The sequence below is a fragment of the Caretta caretta genome, chromosome 17 (genome assembly GCF_965140235.1).
Source record: "Caretta caretta isolate rCarCar2 chromosome 17, rCarCar1.hap1, whole genome shotgun sequence".
Taxonomy (NCBI): Eukaryota; Metazoa; Chordata; order Testudines; family Cheloniidae; genus Caretta; species Caretta caretta.
Window position 1 is genome coordinate 5,002,616 of NC_134222.1, and position 22,626 is coordinate 5,025,241.

Below are 22,626 nucleotides of genomic sequence, written 5' to 3' on the forward strand. Positions count from 1 at the left end.
GGCCCCCACAGGACATAGCTCCTGAAGGGTGGAACGAGCCCAAGGAGCTGCCGGAGGGCGGGGTGTTGGGGGGAGGTATGGAGGCTCCCCTGGGCCACAACTCCCTGGCATGTAGTGCGAAGCGGGGGCAACACGGGCTTTCACCTGAGGTTTGTCCAGACCAGGCTTCTGCGGAGATTAACCTGCCCCATGGGCAGGGGAGCGGCCGGAGGGCTCGCTACAGGCTACGCCATCCACCCAAACTCCTGCCACGTGCACACCATGCCCCCGCCTGCATTTTACACGATGCCGGGTGTATAGTAAACACATAACACACACTGCTCTGTGCACAGGACGGGGGGCCAACTGAGGAAGGGGCGCGGCAGTACATTTTTGCCACATTTCTCTGGCAGCGTCATGATTTTCAAACTGGATCTTTCATTTTTAAAATATTAAGCGGAGCCACGCGAATCAGTTTGCAGAACCACAGCCTAAGTTCCCAGCCGTCCTTCTCGCAAATATCATTATATAAATGTACCCCCCCACCATGCAGCACTGCTTGCATCAGAATGCAGAGACACAAAAATAACCAAGAAATATGAGCCGCGTTCATTAATCTCAGTGGGGCTTTTAACTTTGAAGCTTATGGTAATTTACACGTCTACATTGTTGAGATTTCAGCAAGAACAATGAACTCAATTAGGGCTGTGGGTCGAGACTGGGATATTATTCTGAGCAGAGGTTTCTCACACCACTACTTTTATTTTCCATTGTGACCCCTGTTCCCTGGAGATATGGGGAGACCTCAAGTCCCCACTGTGTAATTGGCTGCTCACAATAGTCATGGCAGGATTAAACTAACATTTCTGCCTGATCAAATGGACTTCCCAGCCTGTGGGGGCAACTGTAGCTTTATACTCAAACGCAACCAAATTAAAGTATCTGTTTGTCTGTAGTCTCATGTCTCAGACAAATCCTGCAATTCCTAGGCTGTCCTTGTCTCTCTCAGAAGATGAAGGAGAATGGAGAAATGGAGAAATAATTTACCTGTCAAGTCTTGTATTCTGATCACACTTCCTTGCCCTAAGGGCACAAAGATTATAAAGCAAGCTCTAAAGTCTGCTATACCAGCAAAGATTTGTCTCTCTTTCAGCTATATGTGCCCTGACTCAGAATGGAGTTTGGACTAATATTACAAATGCCAGTCTCTCACTCATAGAAGCAGCTACAAATTTTGTTGCTGATTGAAACACACATCTGAGGTGGACAAGGGTGCTGTGCCAGGGCCCAACATGTAGGTTCGAGTAGGGTAGGTGACTATAACAATACTTCCAAGCACTGTGATCCCATGAGTCCATCCACTCTAAGAATGGCTTAAAATCATGCTTTTTTCAAAATAACATGTTTGGGGTTCTTTTTGTTGATCATTGCTTATACCAGAGTTGTGGAACTTTAAAATGTAGCTCTTCACCTCACCTCTTTTCTTCACTGCTGCACATCTAGCTACAAAAGATAGATGACAGGTTTCACAGTAGCTGCCCTGTTAGTCTGTATCCGCAAAAAGAAAAGGAGTACTTGTGGCACCTTAGAGACAAACACATTTATTTGAGCATAAGCTTAAATACTATTTGCATTAGAATGATGCCCATGATTTGCTAGGTGCTGCAAAGACAGCCCTGGCTCCTAGAGATTATTATCTAAAAAGGACAGAGCAGAATACACAGGTTGTGGGGAAACGGATATGTCTCAAATGCTGGGGGCCGGAGGCAAGCAGCCCCTAAGGCTGCCCCTCTTTCAGGGGTGCCCAACCTACTCTGTGACTAAGGCCACAGCCACCCACTGGCACCTGACCTGGGCCCCGCTATACGCACCCAGGCTGGGGGCCGGTATGAGTAGGCTGAGCGCCTCATGGCCCACACCGTGCGCCCTCCCCCGGCAGTAGAGGCTCCCTGCTGCGAGGCCGGAGTCGCTAGCCGCGGGCCGAGCGCGGGAAAAGGATTTAGGGCCGCAGCTAAAACTAGACAGGGCAGCGTCAGCGGCATCCCGGGTCGATGGGAGGGGACTGGTCGAGGCGGGAGCGGAGGCGGGGCAGGCCGGGCCGGGGCGGAGCCGAGCCGAGCCCAGGCCTAGAACTCTGGAGGCTTTGGGCGCAGCCTGGGGACCATGCAGCGGGATGTGGGCAGCTTTCCGCTAGCCCCCGGCCTCAGGGCTAAGCTCATCGGAGCCGGCTTCCAGACGGCCCAGGAGCTGCTGGAGATCGGGCCCTGCGAGCTCAGCAAAGGTACCGGACTGAGACCCATTGGGGGAGGGGTCTGGTTTCACCCCCGCCCCCCAAGGGCGCCGACCCCACGTCTCTAGCTCTAGCTCAACGGCGGTGCTTTCTCCCTTCGCACCCCTACTGCCCCTGCTCTTCCCCAGCCCAGGACTGCACACGCCCTGACTGCCCCTTCCCAGCAGACCCGGACCGTCTACTCACTCTGTAGCTTCTTCTAAAGTCCCATCTGCGCCCCCAACGAGCCTCTCTCTCACCCCCAGGCCGGCGTTCTCTCCCCAAGACCTCTAAATCCTTACCAGGGGTGCTGGCTGGAACAGTTTTTATGCTGAGAGCCAAATTGTAAACCCTGTATATAATGGAAATCACTTCAATCCAGGGGGTACAGCAGCACCCCCAGCACCTCTAGTGCCAGCACTTATGTTCCTTACCCTCTAGGCACATTTTCGTCCTCCCCAAGACCCTTCTCTACAGACCAGGTGTCACCCTGAGCCACCCCCAAGCACCCCTCCAGCCAAGGACCTCCCCACTTCTCTCGCCTTGGGAGCTTCCTCTCTTAGGGCCCACAGGCTGGGATTCCCCTCATTGTTCCATCCCCAGACACCACAGCCCAGGTTTTATCTTCAGTCACCCTATCCTAGGACTTTTCTTGGGGCTCCTTTCAATGTCCTCCCCCAATTCCCCCAGTCTGTTCTGTGATTTTGAGAATTGATTATAAACAGAGCTCCACTGCCTACATGGGAAACCAGGCTAACACCTTGCTAGTAAGAATGGGGTTTTAACAATTGGCTAGTTTAATTAATTGGTTCATGTGTATAAAGCACTTCACTTCAGCAGTGTTCAAGTATTGTGGTTGGACTCCCTGAGAGGATGGTCTTATCTCATCCAGTCTTCATACAGGTCTGAAGAAGTGAAAGGAAAACATTTTCCCATGTTTAATTTTTTTTACCTATATCTCAGTAAAAAGGATCTGACTCTGACAGAGGATCCTGCTTTTGTTGAGAACTAAATGGAAACGAGACACTGAGAAAGGAGAGCTGTAACAGGTTACCCCCACACATACACATCTCAGGTTCTAAACCAGGGGTTCTCAAACTGGGGGTTGGGACCCTCAGGAAGTTGCAAGGTTATTACATGGGGGGTTGCAAGCTGCCAGCCTCCACCCCAAACCCTGCTTTGCCTCCAGCATTTATAATGGTGTTAAATATATAAAAACTTGTTTTTAATTTATTAGGGGGATCACATTCAGAGGCTTGCTATGTGAAAGGGGTCACCAGTACAAAAGTTTGAGAACCACTGTTCTAAAGCAAGTAAAGGGGTGTGAAATTGGTTACAAAGGTAAAGATCACAAGAAACTAGAATAGATCTTCCAATTCACTAAGATAAATGTATGAAATATATTATATCAGCTTTTATCTTTTCTCTGATCAAAGTGAAATAAATATATCTTTTAGTTGATGGGCAGTTTATCTGAAATATTAATATATCTTGCATTGTTCCATTACTGTGTATAACTTCACTTGGATTTGAAATAGTCTTAGGCCCTTGAATATGCTTCTGTGTTATTTGCTGCTTATGACCACTAGGTGTCAATGTCATTTAGTTAAAACTACTTTATTACCTGTAAAAACAAAAAGAGGACTTGTGGCATCTTAGAGCATCGGATGAAGTGAGCTGTAGCTCACGAAAGCTTATGCTCAAATAAATTTGTTAGTCTCTAAGGTGCCACAAGTCCTCCTCATTTTTGCAGATACAGACTAACTCTGAAACCTGTCTTTATTACCTGTGATTCTGAACCCATTAATCAGAAGATGTGTTTTTTCCAGTGAGCAGTAACTTACTACATTAGTCCCTGATGATGTGACAACAGGAAATTTGTCCTCCCAGGTCCCATCGAAATCTATGACATAGGTCACTTCTGGTCTCTCGTTTGGAGGTCCCTTCTTTGGCATGCACACTCCCACCTGAACTTGAACAAACCACATTAATTGCTGTTGGAGTCACTTCCTTTGTGTTTGGTTCAGCTCCTGCAGATCTTATTAGTGGTGTCATGTTGGTATGATGAGCTTCTAGTGGGATAGAAACCAGTAGTCAGTCTCTTTTCTGGCCATGATACGAACATTTATCTTCTGAAAAAAAAATCCTGTCATCACCAAAAGAGAATGAATATTAAAGAAAGCTGGTGTTAAGTGATTGGAAGAAGAAATTTGTGGTCTGATTTTTCAGAGGGGCTGAGTGCCTGCAGCTTCCATTGACTTCAGTGGGATTTGTGAGTCCTTGGTACTTCTAAAAATCAGGCCACTAGTTTTTAATTCCAAAGAATGAAAGTAGGTAAGCATGAGTAGTCTGTTTCCATCATTAATCCAAAAATATTAATGCTTTTTGGCAGGTCTTTTTAACTGGTCTAATTGCAGAGCCTATAAATCCAGCAGAAACTGTCTTCTCTATTTATACTGGGACCTGTTGTTTGTAAAAAATATACCGTCCCATGCTTTTATTTTTTCAGAAATTGGAATCTCTAAAGAGGAGGCACTAGAAACCTTGCAAATTGTAAGAAGAGAATGTCACAGTAATGCAACAAAGACTGCTGGTGAACCTGAAGCTGTTGGGAAGTGCACAGCACTAGAACTCTTGGAACAAGAACAATCACAGGGCTTCATAATCACCTTCTGTTCAGCGCTAGATGATATTCTGGGAGGTGGTGTGCAACTAACAAAAATCACGGAGATCTGTGGAGCACCAGGTGTTGGGAAAACCCAGTTATGGTATTTTTATATTACCTCGGTTCAACTAGGAATCTAATAATACTGAATGTAACTAGGACCAAAGTCCTTTTATTCTTGTTGTTATGGCTGCAACCCCAGATTCCATGGTGTATTACAGAAATATCTTGGTATTGGTAATATCTCCTGCTCAGTTTACCCCTCACCAGAACTAACTGTCACTTTTGAGATAAATTGGGAGTGGGGGATTGTAGACAATAACATATTATTTAATTATCCTTCTATCTTTAACTCTTTTTGTTTCTTCTGACAGTATGCAGCTGGCAGTAGATGTGCAGATTCCAGAATGTTTTGGGGGGCTTGCTGGAGAAGCAGTTTTCATTGATACAGAGGGAAGCTTTATGGTAGAGAGAGTGGTAGACATTGCAACTGCCTGTGTTCAGCACTGCCAGCTTATTGCTGAAACACATCAGGAAGAAGGTATATTACCAAGCTGTGTTCCTTTCAGTATGATAGGCTAACATTCTTATACTGGTGTATGTGCGAAACTAATTAAATGTAGGCAAGCTGTATTACATTTAAAAGCTTTATTTTGCATATAGAAAGCTAGGAGGACAAGTTGTCAAGGTGTCAGGTCCAGCAGCCTTGGCATATGAATATTAGGACCACATTGAGCAAAGAACTTGTTGATGTTTAACAGATCTGAGGGGACACCTATATCACATGAGTTAGTACCCACACATTAAATATTGTCTGGTTAATTTTGACTAAGTGTCATTTTGATCAGCTGGCTTGATAGTTACATTACTGAACACTTTTTTTTTTTTTTTTTTAAACTTAGTTTTCATTTTTGCAGCAGTCTTCTCTGCAGGTTTTAGTGAATATGTGTGCATATCCTGAGACCGCTTCTGATACAATTTCCAGAAGGTGATTGTGCTGCCCACTTTCAAGCCAGATGGAAAGGAAATTTCCTTCCACTCTTAATTGTTGACCGATAACTTCCTTTTTCTGTTTTACAAATTTTCAAATGTTGTTTTTGTTGTTAGGTGCTGGAGACAGGAGTTGGAGGAATGATGAGAGTAATAATGTGTTGAGCACAGATTTTTTTTTCTCCCCCCCCCAGACTTTCAAAAATCCCTGGAGACTTTCTCCCTTGAAAGTATTCTTTCTCATATCTATTACTTCCGTTGTCATGACTACACAGAGCTGCTAGCACAGGTCTACCTCCTCCCAGACTTCCTTTCAGAGCATTCAAAGGTAAGGCTTACTGCAGACTTAGATGAAAGATGCCTTACGTATTTGGAGATGTATTGAAGACATTGAGGATTTGTTCATTGGCATGAGAAAAGGTCTATCCATCTGAGGTTCCAAGCAGACCATGAACCTGGGAACTGAGATTTGGCTGCTGCCAAACCTCAGATGTGTAAATTTGTGCTTCTTTTTTCTCTCTCAACTCTTGCTACCAATTTCCTCTTCCTAATAACTTCCTTCCTTTTAACCTGCTTAATCTCTATCCTAATGTTACAACTCTTGAGGCACCACACCACAAATACTACATATTCTTAGTGCAACAGATGCCCTTGGAAAATGTATCTCTAGGTCATGTTTGCACTTCATCAACATGATGTAACAATGCCAGGATGACATAGTGCCAGTTTTCTCCTCCAAGGACAGAATCCATCACCAAAAGAACCCATCAGCATCTTGGCAGCCAGAGGCTGACTCTTTTCTGTTACTATGAGCAACTTGAGCATGCAGCTTAATTGTATAGTGGACAACTGCTGAATAGTTGCCTAGGTTCTGAGTGTAGCAGTATTGTAATGCAGATTTCCTCCACCTCCTTTCAAGATTTTTAGATTCTTCAGGGAAAATCTCTCCCCAACAAGCTGCTCTGTGACTCCGTGTAACAGAGTACAAATGACTAGTGTTTAGGAATGTTATCCAGGATACGGGTTGTGTCTAATATTTCATTTTCCATTTTTGGATGATCTTTTTAGTTTTAGTTGTGCTCAGAGTATACTTGCCTCTGGTATTGCCCTCTCTTTGCCAGGTACTAAAGCTGCCTTGTTGTGCTGGCCACCCAGGAGAGCGCACAGCCTCATTAGCACAGTAGCAAAGGGCTGCCATTCTGTTGTGCCATCTGTGCAGATTAGTGATGCTTGGCTTTGAATCTGATATTCTGATGGTTGGGAACTACAAGACACTCTGGTGATTCTTTCTGCAGCCTAATATGTGACCTAACAGACAGTGGCAGTGCCATTTTGTGTTAAAACTGGCCCAATCTCTCCATGCAGCCTCATAGCTAAGAGACAGTCTGGGAACTCCAGAACAGCTCCTAACTTTATTTTGTATTATGAATGACATGGATCCTTTTTTCAGATAGCTGTGGTGGGCAGCAGTGTAATTTACCTCCATAGGTACTGTCTACACTAAAGAGAAGACTATGATTTATAGTCATAAAAACAACTTCAGCTTGAATGGGTTTGCCCTGGTGTGGACAGGGCAACTGTTATCAAGATTAGGTTATTGTCTATTTTGAGTGCCTTAAACTCACAGTGCTGCTAATTTTGTAACAAATGCAATAGAAATAAATCTGGTAAATTACCATCATACCTCAGTATCTATTAATCTGATAGGCATGTAGATGGGATAATACAATTCGCCTTTCTAGTCTACTGGATTATTGTACTGTTAAACTGATTTGCTCATTCCTATAAGGGCAGGAGTGAATTTTATAGCCAATATGAGGCACCAGACAGACACTTAGAATCTTGTGAAAGAGAATCTCTGGGGAAAAATGGGAGAAAGCAAGAGGGTCTTGTTTTAATTCTGATGATTTCAGCTCCACCTCCCATTTCAAATTCTTCTTTCCTGTCAGATTCCCAGTGCCATTTCCCAAAGTGACATTTGCTTCAGGCTTGTATGTTCCAGCCCTAAAGCTATTTTCCAGTGATGTGTTAAATCAATAGTGCAACAACAAGGTTTTCCCATTGTCATTTTCAAGCTTTTGCCTTGCCCAGTAATGCAAGAATTTGCAGAATCCCATGATTGTGCTGTTTTAGCAACCAGGCATTTGAACAATACAAGACTACCAGGTCTCCCTCCTATACTTGAAGCAATTTTGTCCATAACAGCTATTGCAAATGAAACTGGAATAAATCAAAATCCTCATCTGCTATGGATGGTGATGAGCCTGTAGCAGTGTTTGTTTTCTAGTTTTAGCTAATGCACGCTCCAAAAGAAACTGTTCAGCAAAGCAAACATCTACAGGGGAGACTGACACTGAACTCCATAGCGTAGTGCCTAGTATATCTGTAAATTTCTGTTAAAATCCATGTTTCCAAGCTTGATCTCTTACAGCCTCAGTACCTTGATGAGTTACTTTAACAGTGAAGTTCATCCTGTTGATTTGTGAGGGTGAAATTAAAATAATAGGAGTTCAAGTTGAGTAGGCTGAAAAGTAACAACTGATGCTTAACTTTCTCTTCTCAGTTTCCATTCTCAATCACTACTTTTGTCCAGCTTTTTATCTTAGTGTGTTATTGGGCACATATAGATAGCAAATATAAGACTTTATTTTATATGAAATAGATTCTGACACACTTGAAATATTCTGTCAGATGTCATCACTAGTTTATAGGATACAAGCTTAACACCATTTTTTTCTTTTTTTTTTTTGCTTTCTATGTTTAGGTCCGATTGGTTATTGTGGATGGAATTGCCTTTCCTTTTCGCCATGACTTTGAGGACCTCTCACTGCGAACGCGGCTTCTGAATGGCTTAGCACAACAGTTGATCAGCATAGCAAATGCCCATAAGTTAGCTGTGAGTTTGGGGGTGAGGTTGAGTCAAAGGAGATGCAGTTTTACAATATGCAAAGTACACAACAGGACACTACTAATGCGGTTATCTGCTGCCTGAAAACAGCAAAATAAAACTGCAGGCATGCAACTAGAGCTTGTTTGCGCCTGTTAATAGATACAGTAGCTAGATATTAACAACCACCTGTTAATAGCAATATAGCTAACCTGTGGAGGGAAGGGGCAAAGACACACAAAGCTGACCATGCCCTCTCTCCATCTGGGAGGACCAAAGTGGTGCTTATACCTTGTAGAGATGGAGGGGGTGCAGAAGAGGGTCTACCACCATCAGTAAGGTCAAGAGGGAATGTTTTCCCATGGCAGCTGTTTTCTGTTACAGTGAAACATCACTTAAAGTGAAGTTCTTTTCACAGATGTTTAATTCTGCCCAGCTGAACTGGTCTTTTGTCACCGGTAGCTTCTCTTATTAAAAACACCTGGAAAGAGGAGAGCTAGAGCTTGTGCCTTCCTTCAGCTTCTCCCCACATGTGTGCGCACATTTAAATAAACTAGGAATCCTTAATTTGTCTTAGATTGGGCCTACTGGTTTGGAAATAACCACTGTTTTCATGAAAGGACCACATCGAGGGAGGAAAACCACTTTCTTTGCTGTGGTTTGGCTCATTGCTCTGGCATCCATGGAAACTCATAGTTTCCTGCCTGTAGATTGTTTCTGCATCATTTAGCTCAGTATGAAAGTCTGCAAATGTGCAGCCATCTAGCCAGCAGATGGCATTCAGGAGCTACAGCTAAATATAGGGGTGTTTTTTGAGACCTTACAACACAGGGAAGCATTATTCAGGAATTAAAGCTTCCACAGTCTCAAAATGGTGCTTGTCCACACAATTTCCAGGTGACTTGATTCCTTGTCATCCAGAATGCTGTCATGCAATTGGCTTTTGTCTGTACTGCTAAAAATAAATCCTCCTCCTGTGTTTCCTTAGATAACCACAGGAAGGAAAAGAGCATAACTGCATTCTGCCAGTGTAACACATTTGTGCCTGCTGATGACAGTAAGCCACACACATGAATTATGAAGGGCTTTCCTTCATATGTACGCACCACGGGATACATGTATTATGTGACTGTATTTTGTACAGTTTTCTCTCATATTCGCATCCAGCCCATACATTAGTTGTCTCGTGAACTTGAAAGAGAATAGCTTTAATCATATAGGTCTCTTTTCTTCACCCAAATGATACATATATATTTTGTTTTATTGAACAGGGAAGCGGTACAGCACAAACATCCCTTCCTAAAGAAATGATAAATCACAATGTATAGGAAGTCGTCTAATGAATTAACTAGTCAGGCAAGAATTGCACAGCAGTAATAAAACCAAACACTGAAAGACCTTGGGTTTGGGATAGGTGCTGGTTTTTTCAGTAAACTGAAATGAACATTACAATGAAGAATATCTGCAAAATTACCAAATCTAGTGTATCAAGTCAGCTGTTACCTCCTTTGCTCCTTTTTTATCTCTTTCCCCACCATTACCTCCATTCTACCAGGAATCTAATCTAGACTGTCTGTGAGCCGCCTACAAAGATTCATGCTGTAACAACACTCCCCCACTCTGTCTGTTCTCCTGCGTATTGCTTTGTATTGTACCTACTTGCGCGTTTTTAGACTAGGAGCTGCAGGGATTCTGCTAATTGCTGAGCACATGCACACTTTGTACATCACTGTGTACATTTATGGCACACTGGGTGATGTCTGCCCCTGTGCCAAAGGGCCTATGCATGTGAATAATAGAATTTGTGCTAACTACTGTTTGGATGTCTGTGTAACGTAACAGCTTGTATGATGTTTGTGCATCTAGGATGACAAGAAGGTTTAGCTTTAGAGTTGCAGTCCTGAATGAGAGCAATCCCCACTCCCTAGGAGACTGAAAATATTTTTGCAGAGTTCTACTAATCTGCTTTGGATAGTGATACCGTAAATGTTCCCAGCCTCTCTTTACTTGTGCAAAAGTCCCATTGCAGTCAGTGGGAGTCTTGCTTGAGTAATAATGGCAGCATTAGATTATTAATATAGCTTTTTTTGATGCAGACTTGGAAAATCAGTTTTTTATTTTCTTACATGACAGTTTCCCTGTATTTTTCTTTTTTTCCTTCTCTTTCCCCTGCTCCCCCCTCTCTTTTTTTTTTTTTAGGTAGTTTTGACAAATCAAATGACAACAAGGATTGGACAAAGTCAGTCAATGTTGGTACCTGCTTTAGGTAGGTGTTTAGCCAGCAAGTTGAAAATTACATTATCCTTTGAATGTTTGTTTTTCATGAACAAAAACCTGAAAATGTTGGCTGTAATTTCTGTGGCTGCAGGAAAATGCTGAGCATTGGCAGTAAAATTACCTGAACCTGTGATGACTTACTACTGCTGCTGCTGGAGAGACCTGAAATACAACTAGCTATGTTGTTTTCACTACAGGCCTCAGTTGCTACTTTTAAAACAAATTATAAGATCAAATATGGCATCTGAGATCCCAGCCTAAAAAAGGATTTACTTTTTATTTGTTTACAATTTTGTTTTGAAAGCGATTTTTATAATATTTTAAGTTGCAGACTGTGAATGTTACTAGTTCGAGCCTTTTTCCCCTCTCCTTTTTTAACTCCAAGTAATGTTTTATACTAAAACCTGAAATTAGCTTTGTTAGGACTCCTGAATTTGACTGAATTGCTTCTTGAGGGGAGATAATAGAGCAGCAAATCTATACTAAATGGGTACAGTAGCTAGTTTCCAGAATCTGAAGCTAATGTCTTGAAGCATGTCCCACAAAGACATAAGGGCTAATGGCCCCACCATGCTTTCATTTTCTTTCCCTACAATTGCCTGAGAACTTCCTATCCCCACCCCTAAATATATTCAAACACAGTGGCAAAATAAACCTTTGAAACTGTACTCATTAATAGTTTCCAAAAGTGTTTCAGATTTGGTGCACACATTGGAACCATCAGATAACCTCCTTCACCCTGTGTAATCATGAAAAGGGGGTGAGATTTTGTATGGGACACACTACTTTGATTTATCCTATAAGCAGAGGAAAGATACCCATACAAATCACTCTGGTCTATCCCATAAGCAGGATGATCTGTATGGGACTGTCTACTGTGCTTATAGGGCAGACTGGAACAGTTTACTGGAAGGATGGAGATTTGGCCTAATTAAGCTTTAAATTTCCTGTCTGTCTTGGTTTATGTTGTAACTTAATATTATATTTAATGTTGCAGTTAGAAGGGTAAACATTCTCTGCATACAGCTTCACCTTCTGTGAATCAAGTAATGATTCTCTTGATTATTCAAGGGGGCAGGGGGAGGCGGGAGGGAAAGATGTTCCCAATGTATTTTCAGCCCTTGAACCGTTTGGGACAGAAGTAAGATAAAATGAACAAATACAAGGCATCTCCTTGGACAACACTGGATTTTGAACTGTGCATGCAGATAAAGACCTTGCTTTCAGTATCTGACCCTTTGTCATCTTTACCTCCTGCTCTCAGCTGTAGTCATTATTTTTGGCAGCCTTTCTGCCTACAAAATGAATTAAAGCTAATAGATTTAACCTTGTTTTACAGCCAGTGTTTGGAAAACTGGTCTGTTAACTGAATCATATGGAAAATGAAGAATGTGGAAGGAGTCCATTTAGGTGATATTCCCAAGGTGTGTCAAACTGTCTCGTGCACAGTTTGAAATTAAGGATCTTCTGATGTGACATAGCCTCCCCATTGCAGAAGACATAAACTGTATGTCTGCCCTAAATATGTGTGCAGCCATATAGATTTGTTAAACTAAATTGCATCTTCTGCTACAGTGAAGGTTTGTCCTCAGCTGGTGAAATATTCAGGCTAAGAGGGCTTCTGCTCAGCCACATTTCAATTTTAAGCAACTGTAGCTCAGAGGCTGAGGATTCTGAAGTGGCACAAGGCTGTGTGCAATTTGATTTGTATTTACTCTGTAGATCCACCTATTTTAAGTGTTGCAGTAGAGAATTAGGAGAGTGATTTGAAGGCCCTCTAGATCAGTCGTTCTCAACCTTTCCAGAGTACTGTACCCCTTTCAGGAGTTTGAATTGACTTGTGTACCCCAAGATTCACCTCACTTAAAAACTACTTGCTTACTGAAAAAGTGCTTACTTTCTAATTTTTACCATATAATTATAAAATAAATTGATTGGAATATAAACATTGTACTTATATATACTTCAGTGTATTAGAGCAGTATAAACAAGTCAATGTCTGTATGAAATTTTAGTTTGTACTGACTTTGCAGTGCTTTTTATGTAGCCTGTTGTAAAACTAGGCAAATACCTAGATGAGTTGATGTACCCCCGGGAAGACATCTGTGTACCCCCAGGGGTAGTTGTACCCCTGGTTGAGAACCATTGTGTAGATGGTACATCTATGGCAATGGTCTCACAATGAGGCTAAAGTAAACTTGTTCCTCAAATGTTGGTTACAGCCAAAGAGTGATGGCTTGGTAGAATCTAATCTATTTGTATCTAAGTCAGTGATTTTCAGCCCTGCTGTCTCTGGTTGTCTGTCTGTCTTCTGTCTCCCACACTGAATGTTGTTTCATTGATTAGTGAGCCCTAGAAAATCTCAAGAGTTCACAAGAGCTTTAATCCCTAAAGTGTTGTTCAGTTTCCTAGTGGAAGGGAAGCCCTAAATTATGACTAAAACCCAGATGCTGCAAGATACTAGGTCAGGAGCATTCTGGGAAGGGGGCAGCTTTCTTTCCTACTGCTGAGAGCTAAGCTGGGTGTCCCTAGACATTTTTATGTGGTATACTTATCCTTTAGGTCCAATATTAATCTGCAGCCAGTTTAACTCAGAAGCATCTCATTTTGTCATTTTTTAATTAAATATGCATGGAAATGTTGTTAAAATGGAAATTGCACCCATTTGAAAAACTCCTGTTCTGACCTCCAGTTCAGAACCATGTCCAAGAAACACAACCTTAAATCTTGCTTTGGCATAGAGATGATGGAGTGGGGTCCGGCAAGGTGCCTTGAGGGCCTAGATATATTAAGCTATTTAATTTGAGGATCTTTTTTCAGAGTTATATTGCTTTCCCCATTCTGTGTGCAGTAATGAAGATGTGATGGGGTGGGACTGGTGATAGGTCAGAGACAGACAAATATACTAGCTCGACTCAGAAGTGATGGGGTTGCGTTGGGATGAATAGGGGATGCTTGCAGTACTTAACCAGATGACTGTTTTAAAATCCAATCCATCTTCTGACTAAGAATGTCTCCTGGAACATATAAAGAAAAACATCTGCTGGTGCTATCTGTAAATTGATTCACATTTCAGCTTGTGGTCAGATGTAAACAGAAATAATGGGATTACTTCCCTTGAAATAAGAAAAGGAGTACTTGTAGCTCACGAAAGCTTATGCTCAAATAAATTGGTTAGTCTCTAAGATGCCACAAGTACTCCTTTTCTTTTTGCGAATACAGACTAACACGGCTGTTACTCTGAAACCTTCCCTTGAAATGGGGCAATTGCCCCAATTTCTCAAGTTTCTCAGCATTCTACTCCTTGAATAAGTCAGAAGAGGGGTATCAGAAATGGAGAATTTAGCGTAACAGCCTTAAACACTTTAACGGTCATAATATTCCCTTCTTATGATCCAAGATTTTGGGAGGAAAATAGCAAAGTTTGTGTGTTTACAAATAGAATTGAGAGCCAGATTATAGCTGCCCTGAACTTAGATGCTGCCATATAACCACTATACCTTTTTCTCTAAAGATGGGAAAGCTCCTCTTAGTCATACTTTCATGCTATCACAAGTGTCTGTCTTCTTGCTAAATGTATATAAAACCTTTTTCTGAATATAAAGATTTTGCTTCAATCTTAAAAGCACACACAAAAATCCAGGGGAGTAGATTTTATTCCTTGACCCTATAAACTGGTAAAATAATTAAGAGATCCTTATACACTTATTTCTGGGGGTATTAAGTCAGATCACTTTTTGTTTGTGTGGTTAATCATCTTTGTGGAGGAATGACTTTTTTTTATTTGCTGTTAAATTTATTGAAGCTAATGCATTGTAGGAAACAATAAAGCAGCATGTGGGATTTTTTTTTTTTTTTTTTTTTTGTCTCAGGGGAAAGTTGGGGACATGCTGCTACCATCCGTTTAATCTTCCACTGGGAGAACAAACAGAGGTAAGTGAAAGTACAGGCTAGTAAATTTACGAAGTGTGCCTACTGCATCTTATATTTGAGAATCTATTTCAGGTTGAACTGAGTGGCCAAGTGGAATCTGAGTTTGGTAGGGCCCAAGAGTACTACAATGGTTCTAGGTCAGCCGTCAGTAGGGTGGTCACCTTTCTGACAAACTCCTACCTCCCCATGTGATCAGTATGCTGCAGCGCTACACTGTGTTTTTGACAGGATGTCATGTAGCATCAAAATGTCAGTCTGGTGACATCAGCCTCAAGAGCAATTTGGAGACTGATGGATAATAAAAGACTGTACTTGGCATTTACAGCTCTCTTCATCCATAGACCTCAAAAAGCTTCACTAAATAAGATAGTGGGGTGGGAACAGTGTTCTTGCACTTCTAAGCTCTTTTGACCTCACGCATGGTATGCCATATTTTATGAAATGCATAGTGGTGGTGTTTGATGCCAGCAGGGTGGGATCTCACCAGGCTGGCGGGAGTAGAGTACCTGTATTTAGAAGAAGAAAAAAAAAAACAGGACAAACTTTGCAGGTGGGAAAACTGATGCATAAAGAAGTTTTGTGTGACTTTGGGCAAGCCAGTGTACAGCACTTAGCACAGGGGTTCTCAAACTTTATTGCACTGTGACCCCCTTCTGACAACAAAAATTACTCCATGACCCCAAGATGGGGGACTGAGGCCTGAGCCCACCTAAGCGCCACTGCCCCAGGTGAGGGGGCCAAAGCCTGGGCAGTGGGGCTTGGGCTTTGGCTTCAGCCCTGGGTGGTGGGGTTCAGACTTTGGCCCTGGGCCCAAGCAAATCTAATGGCAGCCCTGGCGACCCTATTAAAACAGGTTTGTGACCCACTTTGGGGTCCCGACCCACAGTTTGAGAACCATTGACTTAGCACAATGGCGTTCTGGTCCATGACTAGGCATTACAGTAATAAAACTAATTAAGAATAAGATCTTCTGCCTTCCACTCCCTGGCCCCATCCATTGGACCATTCTGCCTCCCAAAGCAGGATCTCCCTACTAAAAACTGAAGCACCCCTTTCCTTTCTGAAGGTCTCCCTTTAGCTCTCCTCCTGACAGATGGTGGGAAATTGAAGGGAAACCTTCAGGGCTCAAAACAAAGAGGATGACTTCCACCACCAACCCCAGGGAGCAGTTCAACTTTATCTTTCTGTCTGTTGCAATGTGACTTCCACCACCACCACTTCTGTTATCTGCTCACTTGACTTTGTCTTGCACATAATATCAGTGTGTAGATATAACTTTGGCAGCATGAAACCTCCCTTCTACTTCCTAATCCTCTGCAAACAATGAACAAATTAGACCAGCTGTTGGGATTTTGTTGTTGATGTTTTTTTTAAACTGTGGAGAGAGAGCTGTGAATTTTTTCCCTGCATTTGTGAGAGACATGGAGTGATTACACCAGGCTGTTTGTTTTGGAGTTAACTTGACATCCCTGATCAGCCAAAAAGCCCTTAGGAAGAGGGAAGCTGCATCAGCATGTGGACTCCTGATGGAACAAAAGTTTTTAATCATAAATACTCACTGAAAATAAAGTTTGCAGTGACATTTTGACTGTGAGGCCTGCCTCCTTCATGAATCCACTGGAACGACTGTGATATATTTAGCAGATAAAGAAAGCAGAAGGGGTCAGTATGCATAGAACAACATTCTTCTTTGCCTTTATATGTGGCATGCATCTCCTTATGAGTGACCTGCAAAGCCATTACAGTTTTGAGTGCTGTTGACTATTTTAGACATGCAACAAACTGCAATAAACAAATTCTGCTGTATCTGTAAATGATCCAGATATAGCTAACAATCCATGTAGGCTTTGCTATCCTTGTTTCTGTAGCTGTTGTTGTAGAGCTCATGTTACTCCTGCCTTGTCCATTATGCTTTGGTTAAACATGATTCCTGCCTCTCTTTCCACCCTGCCAGCACTGGAAATTTCAGTGCTTAATTACAGTGGGGCTTGTTGCTGTGAGAACAGAACCAGTTGACTCAGAGGCAGCTAGCAGAACTCCAACTGAGTGTCATAAAAACATGGCTTATGCTGCTTGAGATTTAGGCTATTTTGTAAAGTACAGCCTACACTTAAATATTCTGAGGAATTCCCTATATAGTGAATTTGAAGTGGCACTCTTCCTTAGGCTGTAATTACGTGCTCTTTAATAGAATGGCACCTAAGGGAGGAAAAAAAACCTAAAAATAATTAACAGGATTCTTGGCAGGGTATCGCAGTGTGGAAGGTGACAAATTGTTGCAAGGGAGAACTTTTTCCTTATGTTTCTCAAGGGAGGGTGTAAGCTTTGGGGAGGTATGCATTCCCAGGGCTGGTGGGACAAAATCTCTTGCTGTTTAGATATTTTCTAGTTATTTTTTGGTATTACAGTACTATATAGTGGCCCCAGCCACGACTGGGGTTCCATTGTGCCAGGCACTGTACTAATACAGTACAGAGATAGTTGCAGTAGAGAGCTTACAGTCTAAATCAACAAGAATGACAAAGAGTGGGAGGGGGAAAAGGCACAGAAGGAGTAAGTGATATGCTCCAAGTTGCGTAGGTCAGTGGTATGGCTAGGAATAGAACAAATGTCTCCTGTGTTCTAATCCAGTGTCCTAGCCTCTACATTATATGTATAAACCTGAGAAACATCTGGGATAAAACTCCTTGTTTGTTTTCCAACTTGTTGGAACATACTAGATACAGTTAAACCTGTCTTTCAGCTGTTTCTCAAAGCCAAATCTGTTGCTTAATGGAGTGGAGCAGAATTGTACTCAATGTCTTTCTGAAGTGAAACATTTCCATTATTATCTCTATAGGGCCAACAGCACCTCACGTACATATAAGTAAGGAAGCAAGGTCTCCACCCTAAAGAGTTCACAGTCTAAATAGAAAATGTGCTTTGCACCCAGAATTCCCATTGAGAACAGTGGTGAAACTTTTGAAAATATAGCTGTTTTATTTAGATACCTAAATGGGAGCTGTTGAATGTGGTGCTCTTTTGAAAATCTGGTCCTAAAGGCCTAAAGTTTGCTTTATATTGCACTTTGAAACATTGCTAAATCTTTTAGCAGGGTATATTTGCTAATGCTAACAAAACCTGTTTTGTTTGACCAGGTTGGCAACATTGTACAAATCACCAAGTCAGAAGGAGTCGACTGTACCTTTCCACATTACAGTTAGTATTCATTTTGGGGTGGGGCTTCAGAGATGGGAGGAGGGGTTTATCCAAAAGGAAGCTTGCAGAAGGGGTGTATACAGCTCTGAGGGCGCAATTTGGTCCTTTAGAACATTGTGTTCAAAACAATGCTGGAAGTAGCCACATTCATACAATGCTGAGTGACAAATTACATGTTGTAATAGTCACCTTTATGAAGTGCTATAAGATGTACAGATCCAAAGCACTATATAGGTACAAAGTAATAATATCTCAGTTCTGTTCAGATTAAATGAATTCCAAACTCATCTCTTCAGTTGTCATTTAGGTAGCTACATGAAATAATTGTTTGTCACAGGTGCTCATGGTAACATGTTCCCATGGCATTTCTTGCAGATTTTTAATGGTGTCCATAATATCTGAGGTTTTCATAGTGAACAGAAATCAAAGTTTTTGTTCATTTCATTTACAAACCTTGGGAGAAAAAGTCATTTGAACCATATCTTAATCTTCTAGTCATATTTCTAGGTGCCTTTTCGTGTCAGATTTATTTTGTAAAATAGACCAATTCCACTCCATCCCTCCATACGCATCCATACAATCTGAAAATGTGGCTCTCTGGCGTACCCTGTTATCAAAGATTGTTTGAAATTTAGATTATCCAGACGTTGTCCTTTAGAATTGTTGAACTTCTTCAGCATAGACTTCAAAGGATAGATAAATTGCATGAGTGATAAATTCTGTATCTATTTCTTCCGTTAAATTCAGGTTTGATGGTAGCCATCTTATGTACCTATTCTTAAATATCATCTTAGTAGTTAGACATTCAATGCTGCAAAATATGTGATCAAACATATGTGCACCAAGATACAAAAAGCTGGTCTTATAGGGCAATGTTTCTCAACCCTTTTCGATACCAGGGACTAGCTTCCTTAAATTGCGCGAGCGAGATCTCAGAGATCGGTGCTGGTCCACAGACTGGTCGTTGAGAAACACTGTTATAGGCACTTCCATGCCTGTAAACAGACAGGCAAAAAGGTGAGGTCTGAGGCACTGGCTAGTAACTAGGCACTCCTGGTTCTGATCTGGACAATGACACCCCTCCAGGTTATTGGCAAGTCAGTTCACATCTCTGTCCCCCACTTTTTCCACTTGTAAAATGGGGATAATACTTAGCTGTCTCACAGGGGTTTTGTGGATTCATTATTTAATGCTGAACATGTAAAGCATGCTAAGTGTTATGAATTTCAGCATGAAATTTCACTTAACTTTCCCAGATTTTGTCACTTTGTAGCTTCGCAATGGGAGACTGACACACAACCTATAATTCTGAGTGGGCAATGAATGTTTAAGTTCTATGAACACAAGAGCTCCAGGTCTCCAGGACTGGTGATGACATTCCCTTTTAACTGGTTTATAAAGTTAACTATCCTTAGTGATTCTCCTGCCTGTAGAATAGAGATAAATTAAAGAATAACTCACCAGGGCCACGTTATCCCTGTCTAAAAGTACTAGAACACTTCATGAAGCTATACAAGAATGATAGCTCTTCTCTGATGACTGAAAAGCACGAGGCTGAAAGCCAAGTACCTTCAACACACACACAAGGTATCCAAGAACTTCATACTTTGTCATGCCACTGCTTACATAACTAGTGGAATGCTTCACCTAGGAGTCTAGTGTGTTAGATTAAATGAATTCTTGGCTACAGGTCAATCTTTGGGCTGAGGGTAAATGGCAGAGATTAGATGCAAGCAGCAGTGAAACACTAAACTGTAAGTTTCTCCATTATACAGTTTAGAAGAACAGATGAGATGCTTAAAATAGTAGATGGATGTTATAAGTTCTGCCCTTGTGGGATCTCTTATTATTTGTTCCTTTTTAATTTTTATTTTTTTTTTAATTTAAAAAGCCCCAGCAAACTGTATGTGATGAGACATTTAGAAATACACGAGAACTATAGAGATTGGAGTTCAGTGAAATCCTTTTCACTGGCTTTGTTTCATGGATTGAATTGGTCTTGTGCATAGGACCCACTGGGATTTTATAAAAGTCACATACTTGATAGTAATTCTACGTGATTTTTCACACTGCACCAACCGGAAATGTCAACTCTTCAGAAATGCTCTCTGCCTCTCTGCGTCTCCCTGAACATTCAGGATCCGGGCAGCAATATTTCCTCCTGATTAAACCCTTTCCTTCTCCAAGGCCCTGCACTGTAGTCATGATCCTTCCATAAGAGAACAACTGTGTGAGAGTCAGCACTGACTCTTAAGTATCTGGAGAGGTCAGTGTGAGATGCTTCCTGCATAGCATTGTCCTGTCTGGAGACAGGAGGATAGAGAGCCGAATCAAGGGCTCCCACTTCATAGTGTATAATATCCTTTTTCCTCACATGCATGTGTCTGAAACGTCCTTTGATAGACACACACTTAACATAACATTCACTTTCTGGATCTCTATTTGTTGTAAACTTTTTAAATCCAGAAATTCTGAACCATGAGCTAATCCTAAAGCAAATGCCATTGATGCTAAACAATTAATCCTCAATCTAAGATCTCTATTTTTTTTCCTGTGTGTGTCTTTGGTCACTTCCACATTCTGACCCACATTTGGGCTTTGGCAGATAAGGTACATCCCATCATGCCCCATAAATCACAGTTGTTGGTCACGAGCGCTCTTGTTCCTGCAGTGATGATCAGAGCAATTTGATAGAACAGATTCAGACATGTTTTTCTATAACAACGTAGTGTCTTGTTGCAATTTTCAGATTTAAAAAAAAACAAACCTTTTGTCCTGGGGTTTAAAAGTTCCCGTTTTTGAGTGCAAGTGTGATTCTAGCACTGAATCCTTCAGTGCTTGTCTCACTTCTGAGGGAGTTTTGCTTGAGTAAGAACCAAAGGATTTGGCATTCAATAGGCAGTGTAAGTTAATTTACAAAGTAGCAGTGCTCCATAGCCATAGTGGAGATAGGTGACAAAAGGAAAATGATGGCCTGATTGGGGCTAGGAAAATACCTTTATAAGCTCTCTCTCCTCATTTTACTTTTAGTTGGCCTGTAGATGAAAGAACTTTCTTATAATTCTGATCTTAGCCTAGATTAGGAACACTTTAAAACAACTTCTCTAAAATAAATTACATTTTTCTGACCTGATTCTGATGTTGGGTTGCACCGGTGTCACTCCATTAAGTTTGAGTTACTCCTGATTCTCATCACTGTAATTGCGATCACAGTCAGGTCCACTGTTTTTGTTGGTTTTGTTTGTATCTTACAGCCTTATGGCTTCCGGGATGTGCATCCTCCACCTCCAAGCCAGACCCCAGCAGAAGTTGAAATTAACCCTCGAAAACGGCCACGGATAGAAGGGGACAAACAGTGATACAAAGGATAAACTTCAACAAAGGTGTTACATATGAAAATGTCTGCACTATAAACATGGGTCCAACATCCAAGGGAGCCTGAGAGACTCTTTTTAACCAAAATTGCTGTGTCCCAAATTACTTTAATATTAAACTCAGAATATCCAAGTTTGCACAATGGCAGTGCCATTAAAATGTTTATTTTGTGACCTAATTTGGCTTTACTAATAAATGTTTTCTACAACCAGGGACTTCAGCTTCTTTAGTTGAAGAATATTATAGCTGCTGTTACTTGTATGTCTGAGCACGAGAGAGAGAGACATTTGCTCCATGGAATAATAGGATCCAATTCAGTACATCAGATGACATAAGTCTTGATCATGCATTCGCTTCTGTGTGCAGCTGAAGTTCAGTAGGGCTCCGTGTAGTGGTCTGTCCATATGGAACAAGCTGCAGGATAAGGGCCTCAGTCAATGGAACTGAATCACCTGCTTAAAGATAAGAATGTGTTTAAGTGCTGTACTAAATCAGGGCTTTAGCCCTTAACTACTGTGATGTCCCTGTTGGAGACCAATCAAAGCTTTCTAACAGCTGAAGCATTTGTTACTGGCCACGGTCAGAACATACTGGAGCAGAAGGACATAGGAACTGCTGTACTGGATAAGACCCAATCTTGGTGAATGGGAAACATTTGAGGTCTAATCTACATGGCTGGATAGTCTTCAGCCTCTGGTCTACCTTTCTTCTAATAAAGGATTTAGTATGGTGATCCTAATCACTAGGGCATATTTTGTTTGTGGTCCTAATTTAATTTAGAGAAGAGAGATGGTTTTCTTAAAAGCCAGCAATGTACTAGCAACTCCAAAATCTAAACCAGAGGGAAGAATATAAATGTACCCACTGAAAATGCAGCAAAGATTTGGTCTCTCTCACAGAAAATAAACCTAGAATGACTGCATGGCAATTCAAAATATTAATCATTGCAAGAAAATGGGGGTGCTGATTACCATAATATCTGGGTGCATTATATAAGGTTTAGATACTCTCCTTGTGGTAAATATTTGCTTTTGTATGTATGACCTGACTCCC

The 22,626-nt window shown here is 41.6% G+C and overlaps 1 protein-coding gene across 5 annotated transcripts; it reads left to right on the top strand.

Annotated features, from left to right (window-relative positions):
- Window positions 1-2,053: 2,053 nt before the first annotated feature.
- RAD51C (RAD51 paralog C) lies at window positions 2,054-21,781 on the top strand. Of its 5 annotated transcripts, none has more exons than XR_012665304.1 (9): window positions 2,054-2,260; window positions 4,758-5,016; window positions 5,288-5,454; window positions 6,098-6,231; window positions 8,668-8,799; window positions 10,990-11,056; window positions 12,407-12,491; window positions 14,940-15,000; window positions 18,138-18,195. XR_012665304.1 is itself a non-coding variant. In XM_048823557.2 (9 exons), the coding sequence occupies exons 1-9, from the start codon at window positions 2,143-2,145 to the stop codon at window positions 21,555-21,557; spliced, it is 1,098 nt and encodes a 365-aa protein (XP_048679514.1). In that variant the 5' UTR covers window positions 2,057-2,142; the 3' UTR covers window positions 21,558-21,781. The 5 variants fall into 5 exon arrangements, 4 of the variants coding, with proteins under 4 accessions (XP_048679515.1, XP_048679514.1, XP_048679516.1 ...); XM_048823557.2 differs by lacking the exon at window positions 12,407-12,491 and adding an exon at window positions 21,453-21,781 and having other exon boundaries at window positions 2,057-2,260; window positions 4,758-5,010; window positions 18,138-18,198; XM_048823556.2 differs by lacking the exon at window positions 12,407-12,491 and adding an exon at window positions 21,453-21,781 and having other exon boundaries at window positions 2,059-2,260; window positions 18,138-18,198.
- Window positions 21,782-22,626: the final 845 nt, after the last annotated feature.